General features: G+C 38.5%; 1 protein-coding gene across 1 annotated transcript in view; it reads right to left on the minus strand.

The window, feature by feature from the left end:
• eng (endoglin) overlaps positions 1 to 9,092 on the minus strand; it is a 40,506-nt gene extending 31,414 nt beyond the window's left edge. Inside the window, exons 1-2 of the mRNA XM_053340096.1 lie at positions 9,002 to 9,092; positions 7,702 to 7,904 (exon numbers count right to left, since the gene is read on the minus strand). Coding sequence (XP_053196071.1) covers positions 7,702 to 7,759 — 58 coding nt within the window. The 5' untranslated portion in view covers positions 7,760 to 7,904; positions 9,002 to 9,092. The remainder of the gene's footprint in view (positions 1 to 7,701; positions 7,905 to 9,001) is intronic.
• Between the last annotated feature and the right edge of the window lie 6,433 nt (positions 9,093 to 15,525).

A 15,525-nucleotide genomic window follows, 5' to 3' on the forward strand; every position in this document is an offset into this window, starting at 1 on the left:
TGAGGCCTGACCATCCACAGGAAGGTAAACAAGCTCTTATCAGTAGTCTGCAGGGGCCTGCACTGTCCCCTGGCCTCTCACCCCTGCATACTACACATTACACACTCCATACAACACACAAGCTTCCTGACCATCTCACCTCCCTCTCCTAAGTCCTGAAATTCTATCAAAAAATGTTATGATTGGTCTTGCCTTAACACTTGTTTTGTGTGTGTGTCTGTGTGCCAAACTCTGCAAACTCTAGTGTTTGGTGGAGAGGACCTGAGGATGTGATAGCATGTCTGGAGACAGCCTGTCTTCACACTAGCTCTGTTTACACCTCTGGGAGCCATTAGTCCATCGTCTCATCGTTGTCGGAACAACAAGTCCAACAGTGGCGTATGGAAGGTCTATGGCTCGCTTCCTCCGTTGTTCACTAACTCACTTTATACCCTGTCTGCTGCTATTAATTGGCTATTCCATATTATTGATCCACATCATTTGATCGTGTGGATAGTAGCTGCAGGCATTAAAAATACATCATCATACACAGACCCTCATTTGTTATATTTCAGACACCATCATTTATAGGATTTGTCCCTTCCATTTGCTTATGCGGCTACTTTTCCTCCAGAAAGAGCACAGGCAAAACATAATTAATCATCTGAGTGTTAATTGGTGGATAGATAAACTAATTTAGCAAGTTTCATGCTAACTGCGTGCAGCCAAAGCAGAGATTGAAGTGTTAGGAGTTTCATTGCACAGTGGTTGCTCCCAATCATTCAAGATTGATGTAGCTTTGCACAACATATGCTTCGCGTAGAACCAACAGAGATTAGCTTGTTTTTCTTGACTGATTTTTGCCAGTAAATATTAATGTGTTCTGCTTTGAGGCGGCACAGCAATGAAGGCTCTGATTTTTTTTTTTTGACATATTTTAAGTGAGCGAAGTTAGAGGTACTAAGTGTAAACAAAAGAGCCAAAACACCATCAAAGTGCAAAATACAGCATCAGAGAGTCTATTACTCCCAAACTCATTTAATACTCCCACACCAGACACCAACAACAACATCTAATAGTTTAATGTTGATGCTGTTAAAAGTTAGTTGACACCAGTGATACTTATCGAGAGTTCAAAGTCAGTTATGCTGTATGTATGAAGAAAATGTTAGAGTATATGTCTTAAAACAATTGCTTGTTCTTCTTCTTTAAGAAATCTATGGCTGCAAGTGCAAAAACTGTCTTAACTAAGGAGAGCTGTTTGACAGATGTACATTTGCTGCCACCAGTGTGAAAGGATTACTAAGTATCCTGAGTTTGGCTGCTGGATTTGTTGTAGTTACAGTATATGAGCATATTAAAATAATCTGTCAGACGTCTCAAAGCTTTTGCTCTGAGTCACTTCGGACATATCAGAAATATGGGCAAATGAAAAATCCGGTGTCCAAATCCAGTGAATACTCTTTCTATCACATCAAACATACAGACATCCTGCACACACACACACACAATATGCATACACACATATACACACAGACATCAGAGAGAGATTTCAGCTCTCTAAATACAGATTGACCGGTGTGGCACCTGAATCAACAGGAAAACTGTCCACCCAGTGCCTGAATCAAGAGGCTCTGCCATGAAACAACAATCACCCGCAAGCTGCAAATTGGAAAGCACAGATCACTTTAGAAATCAGGTTATGTCTATGAAGAAAGATAGTATGTTCTCTTAAAGAAGATTACCAAGAACTTACTAAAAATAAATTGCATTAACATTCTCTAAAATGTTACATGAGAGAAATATTGATTCCACAAATGATGTTTATTAGAATATCCTTTAGAGGCCAAGAGAAAAGTTCAGAGTAAAAAGCTCCTCGTCTGTGCAAAAACATGATATGAAGCATTTTTAGAACATTTAAATTGAACATTTTATTCATGATTATTCTGCCAGGGAAGATTAAGGGCCTAATTATGTCCAGCATAATAATATCCAAATCAATTAAAGACCCTAGTGAATAAGGTTATAGCAATATTAATGTATAGTATGTAAAATAATTTCTCATTTAGCCAGAGATCAGAAACCACCTATGAGTTTCTTTGACCCTTGTTTAAGCACCTTTAACTTATCATAGGTGACTAGTCATAGGTAAATCAGTGGACCAACCAAGAGTATGCCCTCCAAATTCCATCCAACATACAGGTACATATCCTGTGTTTGTGCAGACCCCAGAGTTGTCTGTGGGCAGACAGACCTAGAGATAAGAGTGCATAACGCCATGCCTTATCTGCACAGACAGCAGGCATGTTGACATGGGCACAAGTGGTCGCCATGCTGACGAGGCGTTTATCTCACCCACTACTAATGAGCCATTCAGTGCTCATGCAGCTACATAATGAAAAGCATTGGCGATGTAAAAGAGAAATTAAGAAACACCAAAGAGTCAGTATCCAAAATCTATATTATTAACAGTGCTGATATACCAAACACCCCATGTACCTATTTACATTATTCATAATCAAGCTCGCTGTTTGTGTTGGAGATGACAATTAAACCAATGCTGGAATGCCATTTTAACCCAGTTACATAAATAAATACAAAAAAATAAAATAAAATAAATACAGTGTTTTCTACGCTGGGATACTGCTTAACATTTATATGGAACTGCATCCTCTCAACACAAGGGCAGATAGAGATCAGATACATCACCACTGAAAACTGAAAACAGACATTACATCACATTACATATTATCATGTTTTGCTTTTAGATTCCTACATATCATCATTTATATAACCAGTAAGTACAAGTCATGTGGGAACAAACACAAGAGAGGAACATAGCATTAGTGCAGCTCTCTCCTACTGCATTCTGTGTTCAAACAGAGGAAAGCACGGCAGGCAGAAATGGATTGTTATTTGGGAGGGGCATAACATTGAAGGAGATTGAAATCGGTCTGAGGCAGCGACAAGTGGTCGCGTCTCCCTGCCACCCAGTCTGACTGCAGGCAGAGCTGGCCCACTACAGTAAAACAGGGGAAGTGAACTGTTTTGACTCTCAACGCCATTTTTAACATGAGGGTTTTTTTAGTTTTTTTCCGCATGCGGCTTATTCTACTACAGCACGCCTTCCGAGAAACCTTTGTCATCTCTTTCCATTTTTTTTTCTTTTTAAATCCCTGACACGCCATTTCTGTCAGCCAACACATTTCTCTTTTTTGGTATCTTTTTTCTTCATGTATTTGTATTACTTTCTCTTTTGCCTAATTATTCAAAGTGTTATATTTTCATTTTTTCCAACCTTTAATTTAACTTGGTCTACATATCTTCCCCTTTCTTTATCTGTCTAGTCCGTTTTCCTATCTCTCTGTCTTTTTAATCCCATATTTACTTCTCTGTCCCCACATCTTTCCTCTGAAGCAGTTATCTGCTCTTTTACAGTCACATAAATTTGACCCCCCACTTCCTCACTGTCTCTATGAATCACTCTTTATGAATTCTGTTATCTCTGTTTGTCTGTCTGTCTGTCTGTCTCGCTCTCTTTCCCTCTTTAAGATCCATTTTCAGACAGCCCTTCCTCCTTCTCCAGGGGCTCGCTAATCACTTTTGTACTTTTCCTACAGCCCGTGGCGGGAGACTCTGGGGTAGGCAAAATCCAGCAGGAGGTCTGGCAGTTAACATCATGAAGCCTGGCTCCCACTGGGAAAGCCGTTGCAGCATGGGGCATATTGAACATTATTTTCCTGCCAGAAATGCCAGCCACACAGTGGCTGAAGTCACTAAGTACGAAGACTTCAGTTGGACACACAGATAACTGTTTATGAGTCCAACTGCTATAGTTTGTTTAAGTGGTAGCGGCTGTTGTGTTAGCCCTTATAAAGAGGTCTGGAAACAAATTCTCCTACACAACTACCTCCCATGTAATAAGCAGCTAGAGAGACAAAATCTCAGAGCTGAGCATTTCTTGGAAGTCTTTCAAAGGCAGGTCAGCCAAGACATGCTACCTAGCATATGTGTATGCTCAAAATGTTTAATTTAAAAGCCTTACAGATAATAACCCTGATGATGTCATTAGAGGTTATCTAAGTTTGGGCTTGGAGACTGAGTGTTTGGGCCTGGTGTTTATCAGACAGAGAATGTGTAATAAAACACACTATTGGGTTGCACTGTGGGAAAAATATTGGGACAATCTGTCTCTTGTGAGTCTGCCAAATAGAAGAAGAATATGTTAAATATGTTAGAGCTAAATATGTTAATGTGCATTATTATTAATGCACATTGCCTAGTCCAGGTGTGGCAGATGTTATCAGGTTCATAAGGAAAGTTGCAAAATTAAAAACTTCATGAAATGCCTTTAAACGACGTTGCAATAAAGTGTTACAACAAAGTGCACAAGACTGGAATAAAAAGAATAACATCAAAGCAAAGAAACAAACAAACAAACAAAGGAAGAACATTATCATGTTTTATTAAAAAGGGAGGGCTGACCTAACATAGAGGGAGCACAAATTCCACTTTTGCAAAGGCATCACCGCCTGCATGATCTTGGCACAAACAAATAGCATGACTAAAGGGATTTAGACAAATTGCGGCACCACAGGTGCTCAGAGATAAACCCGCAGGCTGGACCATGTAAAGGCTTCAAAACAAGCAGCAAAATTTTAAACAATTAACCTCACAGGGAGGTAGCGTATTGAAACTAAGACCAGTGTGACGTTGTCTGTATTCTGGAGCCTGACAGAAACATGTACAGAGATTATAGACAAGCTGTAAACAAGAAAGAGAGAGCTGACTGATCCAGACATATAGGAGATTGTAATAATCAAGGTGTAGGAGGAAAGCATGGGTGATTTTTTTTTTTTTTTTACAATTGAAAGGCAGTGGTTGATTCTATAGGTAATCCTGGGCTGATGAAATCAAGATCCCACAACCAAATGTATCTGTTTGTCAAATTTTAGAGCAAGATTGAAAGTTGTGTATGGGTTATTTTTCCTGCAGCCTAAGAGGGGCATAAGAAACTATATTTTACAGGCTTAAACAAGATAACCACATTTTTCAGGTCACAACACTGCCAGTATTTCCATGTGGTATCACAACAACCTACAGAAACCTTATGTAAAGGTGCCGGTGAAACATCTGGGATTATGTAACAGTGTATAGCCATTGAAGTATTATGTAACTGACTAACTGCACAATGGCACTTCATCCATTAATCTAACAGTTACCATACTATATTTGTCCAGAGGTAAATAAGTGAATGAAACACAGACCCGAGGGCTAAGTTAAGAAGTAATTAAGTTTCCAGTGTCAGCAAATTAAGTGGATAAGTAAGTATACTGTAGGAGCCCCAGAGTTAGACTTCATCCACTGGCTCTATTGGGTCACTTAGCAAGATTATCTATCTACTTTATATCTTTGTGGCCTTGGAATGCTACTGTGAGCTTAATAGTTGCTGCGGATTCAAAGCATGCCTCAGACATCACAAATGATTTAAACAACTTGATATCAACGAGCTGAAGGAACGGTAAAACATATAAAAAGTTTAAATAAAGCTTAATAAAATATGAGCTCAAGTAAAATAAAATATATCATATTGCCTGCAACTGGAACAGAGTGTCATGGGATTTGTTGCAAGCTGCAGGCTATTTTTGATTTGCTTTTACTTTTTCTGTGTTTATTTCTTCTTTGTGGAACTTTCACATTGTGTCTGCTCCCACAGTAACTTGCAGCTGGCGAGGATGCTATTACACAAACAGACCTCAAATCACAGAGAATATATAAATGACTTATTTTTCACAGCACCTATTCAAGTCTGAGAATGTGCTAAATTTGATTTGGTATGGATGCCTGATATTAACATTTGATTTGTTTACCAACAGCACAGTACCAAACCCAAGAGACAATGTCACAGCAAATGACAAATTAATACGACAATACTGGACTATATACTTTTAATGGCAAATAAGTAATGCCTGAGGTGGAGGAACTGCCACATCACGCCAATGTTTGATTAATGCTTCAACATTAAGTACAGAGTATCTTACTGTCTAAGAACAGTGTTGAGGCTCCCTCTGGGTACCCTCCTACAGCTGCTGTAGCAGATGCAAAAATAAGTGCAAGAGAAAAAGAAAATCCTTGGAATCTCTTTAAAGAAAGAAAAAAATGATAGCGAATACAGGACTATGTGTCACTGTGGCAATTAAGGCTGAACTAAACAGCTCCTTACAGACTCCACCAGCAGACAGTGAGACTGATCCCCTGCGGTGGAAGCTATGAGGTCAACTCTCTGCAGGTTTGCCAGTTGGCCAAAAAATAGCTCTGTATCCCTGCCATCAGCACCCCCACTGAGAGGGTGTTTAGCACTTGTGGCAATATTGTGATTTGTCATACAGTAGGTCAGCACGAAAGCCAGATTCAGCGAACAGCCTTGTTTTTCTGGCCCATAATCTTAACAGTGATGTATGCTTGCCAGGGTTGTTTTGCTTTATCTAAAAAGCAAAGTGGGAATGCCAGTTTATTTTTTTGGTTCATAGTTTATAGACCACCATAGAATGAAAAAGGTTATCTTGCACTGAAGTGTTTATTTCAACTTCAAGTGCAGCATTGAAAAATGTATAAGAACATGATTGTTTTGCTGACAGTCAATGTTAAAACTGTATAACATAATGGCAGGTGAAAAAGTTAGCTATTAAATGATTATTGTAAGAGTTTATATGTGTTTTGCAGGTCTGAGATGCTGCAATTGGTTAGTTAATTAGATAAAAGCACAGTTTTAACTGCGATGTACAATAAGTTATTTTAAAACTTAGAAAAATACAAATATGTAAAAAAAAAAAAAAAAAAAAAAAACTTTTATACTATATATTTTTGAATTTAGATCAGTAGATTTGAAACTATATATTAAAGCTGCACAAAAACTGCATACTAATCAAACAATAGATTAGTTAGCATTGTTTTATTAATTACAAACCATGCAGTCCCCCTTGATTCCAGATTATTGCAGGGAAGTGAGACCCAAAAATCTTGAAGCAACGACGCATAGCACTAGTTAGAGTATGTGGCTGAATTATGGCCTGAGGGGGAAGGGAGAGATCCAGCTCCCTTTGCCACCTTGGATTGCAAGTTTGAATTTGATATGGGCAGCCACAGACAGCAAGTGGAAGGACTGACAGAAGGGGCAAACAGAGGAGGATCACATAAAACCTCTGAAAGTCCATGTTATCTTATTTCTTGTGCCTGGACTGTCTATAACAAAAACATTCTTTTATTGGTAAATCCTGCAAAACTACACAAACAAATAATTCCCAAGGTGACTTAGCAGTTCAGTAGTCTGAATACCAATTGGCACTACACAGGTTTTGAACTCTGCTCTTTTGTCATTGTATTTATCTCTATAGTCCAAAAAATAGTGTAAAATCCTTGAGTGAGGAAGATAAACAACAATTTAAGCCAAAAACAACTATTTTGCACATAAACTCTCTATAGGCCTGTGGTAAAATCCTGATTTACCGTGTAAGAAAAACAACAAGGCAAAGAGCGCGCTTTTATGTTTTGAGAATGAAATGACGGCAGAACAAAAAGACCGGACAATGTTGATATCTGCCTTTGAACTTCAGGTTGACAGAAATATTCCCTGGAGGCTCAAATTCCACTAAGTTCAGCGTCCTGTGGTCTGTTATACATTTTTCAATGCATTTGTATTAGCAAAGAAATTAATTCACTTACCAGAGAGTGCAACAGTGATACACAGAAGAAGGGCAAACCGCGCCATGTGACCCTCCATCTCTGTTAAGTTTAAGTTTCAGGTGTTGGCAGAAGCTGACTTGTAGGTCTCTGGAATGTGAGGATGCTCAGGCAAAGGTTGATGTGTCCTTGTCCAATGGCAGAGTCGCAATGACTGTGGCAGCCGAAGAGCAGACAATTCTAGTCTTAAAAGGTTAAAAGGTCGGGAAGAAAAGACAGACAGGAATCAATAAGAAGATGAGAAGCTCTGATAAGGACGTGACAAACTGACAGTCTCATGCAGGTCATACTCAGCATACAATGTCAAAACAAGCATTGTATGCAAATCTATCTCCTGTTATCCAAGACTGTGGCATGTAAAGGTTACAAGAAACACATTCTCTGCTCCTGCTGAATACACATGATCAGAATTAGCCTATCAGTGATCATAATATTAAAAATGCAGCCATTTGAATGAATGATGCTACCTCTACTTTACTAGATAACAAAGTAAAATCAGTTCCACATAATAATTGATCCCCCATAAAGGACACTGATCACTTTACATTTTCTTCTGTTGGCATAACACTGACAATGTTGTTAAAATGTTCTGAATTCCTTCAGCAGGATGACAGGATTTTCCTCCTAAGACAATCCCACAATATTTCTCTCCTTCTTCCTGGTGCACAATAAGGGTCTGAACCCAAGGGTTATCTGGTGGTCACTAACTTCTGGCCGACTGTTTCAGGAAGCACTACTGCATCGCTTTCTTTAAATAATATCACAATGCCGAGATCAGATAAGCAGGAGTCTGCTCTTGTTATATGATTCATATAGAGGGAAAGGAAGAGCCTGTATAAACTGTTTATGCACTTCCAAAGGAAAACAAAAAAAGTCACGTTATTTCCTTGGACTGTAGTACTTACTATAGGAGAACAACGTCTTTATCTAACAATAAATACTAAAAGTGTATTTTAGAAAGAAATTAAATGGATTTAATCGGTGAAACAGGCATCATCTGATAAACGGTAATAATGGCATTAAGGTTACGAAACGGTAGCATAGAAAATATCCCAACAGACGTCTTCCCGCCTCCTTTATCTACTTTATTTCACAATGTTAAACAACATTAAAGTACTCTACCGTTTATCTGACATGGAGATACAGAGAATTAAGGAAAGAGTGAGGGTTTTAGGTTAGTACAACTGTAGGAAATACATAACTGTAGGAAATACAACAGCTCACGTATAACTGCGGAAATATGGAAGTAAAAGGAAAGTTATTTATCTCAAAATTTACTTACTTTTGAAGTACGGTGGATTTCTTCAATTAGACGACGGGCTTTATAATCCACGAGCGAGGATGTTGCTGCGTTCAAGCGATGTAACGGTGTCAGGACTTTCCAAACTTTTTGTGCCGCCTGCTTGGGCGGTGCAGATTTACTTGGTACCCCTCCCACCGACCTTTTTACCCCTACTAAGCGCTTGTCGTGCCATACAGTTGTCCACACTCTGGTCCACAGAGAGTGAAGTGTGAGAATCTCAGTCAAAAGATTAGATTTTCCTGTTTTTATTGAAATTTACATAATTTCATATTCTGAAAGGAAAGCAGATAGAAACAATAAACAACTCGAGATTAGAAAACCAACAATATAATCTTTCTGTAACATTTTATCAAATTTGTAATATTTAATATAACAGCTGAACACACTTGTGGCATTATTTCTATATGGAAACCCAATATTGTTCTAAAAGTTCTTCCCAACACTTGCATAAATTACATGTGCTGCACTCTGCTTTCACCCTTCTGTCCAGTTAATTCAAACCAGCTCAATGACCACTGTGCCAGCCATTCCATGACTTGAAGTCTACTGTCTTGGTAATTTTTTTTTAGGTAGGGTTAGGGGTTTTGGATCATTATCTTGGATAATTATCTTGCTGCAGGATGAACCTCTGATCAACCAGACCAGATGGTGCTGTATGGGTTTGCAGGTCACTGTTGCCCTTTTGGTCCAGACTGCCAGTCACTCTGTGCAGGTCACCAACTCTGGGCAGAGGGTTTTGAAGTTATTTTTCAGTTTTTGGTAACCTTATCTTTTCTTTTTTTTAACATCTGGCGCTTAACAGCTTACCTTTGTAGCATATATTCGCTTGACTTGACTTGCAACAAACTGAATACCTTCCCTCCCCTGGCTGTGAAACTTGTGGAAAATACAAAAAGCCCTCTCTTGAGCCAGTGTTTGGTTTGTCTATTCTGAGCTGCTGTAGAAATATGGCGATGCAACATGGCAGGGTTTGTGGAAGTCGCTCCCTGCAGGGCTCATCCTCGGCAACAAAAACATATTGGACCACAAATGGCTTCCAAACAATTTGTGATATCACAAATCATGCTCATAGGCCCAACCGTCAAAGTCAGGTTTTCATTTTCAACAGATGAATGTGAAAACAGTCTTCTAGTGTCAAACTCAGCACATACATCATTCTGCACAGTGAAGCTCAAGCATCCAACTGCTGGAACAAGAGGAAAAGCACATGTTTGATTGGATTGTTGTGCCTACATCCAGTGGTTAGCTTAGTTTAAAGACTGTAAATTAGGGAAAGATGGAGATTAGGTGAATCTGCTATTTTGAAGGATTAAAAAAATCCAACTACCAGCACCTCTAAAGCACATATATCTTATTTGTTTACAGTAATCTGTTACAAAAAGCATATAAAGTAGTTTACTTGTGGTTACGTGCTGGGCTATTCCATGGGTGAGTGCAGGGTCCTTCTGACATTTTGTGATTTCCATGAGGTTCCCAAACTACAACCTGTCTTTATAAAACATTAGTGGTGTTATAACCGCTAGGCCTAATTACATTTATGTGAGCATTAAAGGTGCTGGTAGGTGATTTTTAATGTATTTATTTATTTATTTCAATGGATGTATGGTTTCCCTTGCTTCCAGTTATATTAAACTAGCTATCTCTCTCTGGTTGAAATGTGGTATGCTACAAACATATTGTAATTATTCTAAAAAGCTTTCATGGTATTGTTGAACTGGAGTCTATACTGTATGTCTGTTTTTCTTTCAAGCTGCTTTCTTTTTGTTCTGCCTGTAGACTTTTGTGTGGAGAGCTGATTTGATGAAATGATGAGTCCTCTGAGTCTGTTCAGTATCTACAAAAAGGATGTTGTGTGGTCTATAAATGCTGTTTTTTTCTGAGGAGCTTTTGCTTTTCTCTGCTTCTCAAGTTTGATCAGGATGAACCAGTGGATTCTTTTCACTGCAAACATTTTGACTTGTCAAAGAAGAAAAAAACATGGGTGGAATTAATGATATTAATGACATCAGCATTCCATTTACGTGAGCCAGTTTCAGGGAAATGAGTGGAATGAAGTCATAGAGTTGTAAAGTAGGAAGAAAAATTCCCATTCATTTATCTCATTGACAATGTTACATTACTCACAGTTTGAGCACTACTGGTTTGGATCGGCATGAAAGTCTCTATGAAAGACAAACTGCATCTGTTGGTTCTTAAGTAAAAGTCAAAAGCACCAGACTGTTTATATAAAAAAAAATGTGGATACAAGTTATCTACAACTCCCAAAAAGCACTTCAGAAAGAGCCAATCACTGAGCTTAGAGGCAAAATATTGTTGTGTTGAAAGATTGATTTTACAGTCTTCAGAGTGAATTGGTTTACTTTTCATTTCTGGGAAACTTTTGAGTGAATTCAGCAACTATAGCTGTTGTTTACAACAAAGATCATCTGATTTATGCCCCTGGCTTCTGTTCCATAGAAATGGGGGACAAGGCTAATGGGTACTGTCGTATACTTAGCTGTCCATCATGCCAAAATCAGGGACAAAATTGAAAATGTGATTTCTCAAAAATTAAGTCTAAATAATTGAAACTGGTGATCATATTCGTACATTATCCGGGACAGTCCTGAGTTTCTATGTTAAGTAAGGTTGAGGAAATTGTTTAAAAAATAGTTTGAAATGGGAATGCAGAATAGGGAAAAAACACAATGGTCATGTTAGTATTAGTTGTACCTTTTACAGTCAAAATATCTCCCCAACATGTCCCTGCGAACAAGATCTATTGCTCTATAACAATGTCACACTACTCCCTCTTTGGATTATTACCACGGCCACTAAAGGGATTTGTTACTTCAGTGTAAACATGTAATTTTTTGGCCATTTGCTGAAATGACTGGTACATTTTTCTTTTATTAAAGGGCCAGGCATTTCCAATCATTCTGATGATTCGATTTCAGTTTAGGTTGAAGTTGGAAATAGCTACGCAGGGAATTGTGTAAGATCACCAAGACTGTGCATGAAATCACTCCCTACAGAGCGCTACATTTACTGTCCAACATTTTATGTGTGTGAATTCAGAGTATATATAGTATAGTACTATATAGCTAGTGACCTCAGAAAATCCAACAATGATGTGAATAAAGTAGTGTCCATATCTTACAATGTCCCATATTTCAAACATTTAAAAAAAAAAATAGCCTTGTGCAGCTGGGTGTACCATGGGTGAATAGGCCTACAAATGAAAAATTCGAATTCGAATTAGGTTTGTTTTGTTTTGTTGTTTTTTTATATATAATCAGCATGTTAAAATATCGTACAATCTTTATTTCATCCTGGTGGAAATTAAGGAGAAAAATGAAAAAGCATCTCGTGAAAGAACAGCATTTATCTTTGGCTACTGCACCACTGCTATTTTGTGAGAAAAAATGGACCGGAGCAAAGAGTAGACACAACATCCTTTCTGTACTGAACAGACTCAGAGGAGTCATCATCCCGTCAAATCAACAACGCTCCACACAAAGTCTTCTGGCAGAGCAGAGAAGCAGCAAAACAGAAAAAAAACCCTGACATATGGACTACACTTCAACAATGCTAGAAAAGCACACAATAGTGCCGAACAAATTTACACAAGCAACTACTCTTTCTGCCTGCTCCTGTGTTTTGGTTGTTGTTCACAAGTATGGCAAATACAATGTGTTCATGATATAAAAGGGTTCATGTCATTCATTTTGATATGTAAGAGTTTGATGTGAAATAATGTCACTGCAACTCTGATTTGAACTCTATTGGCATTGTCAATCAGGGAAGGTGTGAATATTTAATAGTAGCAGAAGTTTGGGAATTTGATTTATATTCTGCCACAGTCATTTTAAACTGTGCTCTATGTAAACTGTAGACATCCAACCAGCCCTAGTTAATCCACGATTAGAGTTTACAAGTGCTTAATGACTAACTTGACATGTTAGAGTACAGGCCATTAACAGCAGCCATACATAAAGCCTTGTTTTCTGAGACTAGTTGATATTCTGTTTATTGACTCTGAATTCCTTCAGGCAGCATGGACAAAGAAATGCACATGGGACACTACACTAAGTAGCGATAATGTCAATCTATTTGTAGCCTGTGTTACTGAAATTATTGCAATCTTCTAGAAGTTGGTGTGTTTTCGATTTAGTAGCTGAGGAGTATTATGCTACAGTAGGCATTCATTTAAGGCACTTCATCACATCTGAGGACACTTCTACAGTAGCGCTCTATTTCAATGGCTTTCCTTTTTATTGAAGCCAACTCCCCACACCCATCCATGAGTAGTGTTTCAATAACAGGAAACAATCGCCATCGTCTTTCATCACAGGTTGACGCGGGTTCCCGCACGGTGCCACTGGGTCTCTGCGGTGCCAGCCAGCCAGCCTGCCGCAGTCCACAGCAGAGGAGAGAGAGAGAATAAAGTGTATGCACCAGCTTTCTCATTTCCTTATCGTCCTCCAAGGGGGGATCTGACGCATGGCCTTGCACTGGTAATATCCGAGACTGATACCAGATGACCAAAAGCCTGTCAGCCTTACAAAGTCATTTAATAAACATCTACAATCCTAGGCAGCTAATTGACAAGGCCCAAATCACAGACAGAAATAACGTATTTGCAAAATCATATCAAATTTGTGAATGTAATACATGTTCTGTTTTGTTTGTTGTTGGTTTTCCTTTTTTTTGGTGGTGGTGGTGGGGGTGCATGTAATTATCTGTGATGTGCTAAAAAGGGGCTATTTTCTCAGCAAGCATGTCATGTTTAAAGCTGTACTTGTCCAATCCTTGGATGAATTGCTGAATGGTAGCCCAGATGATACCCATGAAATACTGCATGTCCAGGCTACATTTACAGCCTTCTAATAGAACTCTAGAGAGTGAGTAATTGTAATGGTTGGGCTATTCATGTAGTTCACTCTTGGACTATTTGTCTTTCTTATATTTGTGCAGTCATTATTATACATACAGCAGGAAACAAGAATAACTATGACTATATATGTTGTATATACACTGTATGTATCCATACATACAACAAGTATTAAGGATTTTTCAGCTGCTTCACACAATTTTTTCCCTTCCAATTCATTTTTTAATCACCAGCCTAATTGAAAAATTGCCCTTTTTCTAAGTAGGTAATACCAAGCTGGTGTGTGATATTCATAGCTGATTGCACAATATTCTCCTTGCACATTATGTCAGACTCTGGAGCTACAGTAAGTGCACACAATTATATGGTGGGTACATAATTCTTAAGTTCATCTTATCTGCTGTGGCGGAAGCACTGCACAGGTTATATTTTCTAATTTGCAATTTTTATATTAACCCATCTCTGTTATTATAAAGCCTGTTTGAAGAAATTACCAATTAGTTCTGCATTTACTGTAGATGGAAAATAAATAAATCTGTTGACACCCATCTACCTGTTGATGAATAGATAATGCTATGTTCTCAACTGATTTAATGTAGGCTATATCAGTGTCATATCACATAACCATGTAGTGTTCTATTAACTGGTCTGATATTAATTTATCAAAAGTTGATTCATTTGTGATATAGTATATTTGAGAGATTTTCTGTTACTTTATTGTAAGATCTTTGCAATTCTACTTTAATTTGATGTGATCTCTAGATGACTAGGTGTACGCTGAGGGTGGTGTTCACCTAATTGCTTTCTGCCACATTGTGTTTTTTGACATTACCACAAGGGGGCAGTGCTGACATTTTCAAATCCTATACATAGTGGCTTCAAGAAAACTGTCACTTGACTTGAATGCTAAAATGTTCTTTACTTAGTAGTTCAAGGACTTGTCCCCAGCCTTAATTCATAATAAGTTCATTTGGGTTGTGATCTTTGAACTGGGATGTGATCTTTGAACTGCATGACTGTACTGCTCATAGTTTCCCCTCACATTCTCAGACATGTGCCTTTCTTTCTCTCTCTGTTGTACGTGATGAATTGCACTGCCACCTCCTGTCTTTCCCTTTGTTTTGTACCTTTATTAGGTGAGAGCAGCATTCCTAGCATTCAGGCAGCATCCTCGATGACTTTATGAAAGTGCTTACAGACGCCTTTTCTTGATTGACTTCCCGATAGACACATCCTGTCCCCCCTCAGAAGCTGTTTTCCTCTTCCTCATCCCTACAGCGAGAGTCATGATCAGAGCTGTCCTTTGAGGGTAGTCCGGATACCTGTTGCAGTGTTTGCTTGGCCCACTGGAAGTATGTGTGTTTGTGTATGTGTGTGATGAAGGTGTGAGGTAAATGATTAACCTGTTGCTCTTGATGGGCTCAAAGGAAAAGTTACAATAACAGTGGTGAACTATGCCTGAAGCTGCATGCCCTGCATCCTGTTGTGTCTACATTCTACAGCACCTTGTTGTATGAGGAGAGTGTTTTCCTTTATCAACGCTGAAGCATTGAAGTAGTGTGTTGAGTTTGTGTTTTCCATGATTCATTACAAGGTCAACCTGTATACTATTGAATAGTATTGGAAAGTG

Source organism: Scomber japonicus, chromosome 19 (genome assembly GCF_027409825.1).
Source record: "Scomber japonicus isolate fScoJap1 chromosome 19, fScoJap1.pri, whole genome shotgun sequence".
Classification (NCBI taxonomy): Eukaryota; Metazoa; Chordata; class Actinopteri; order Scombriformes; family Scombridae; genus Scomber; species Scomber japonicus.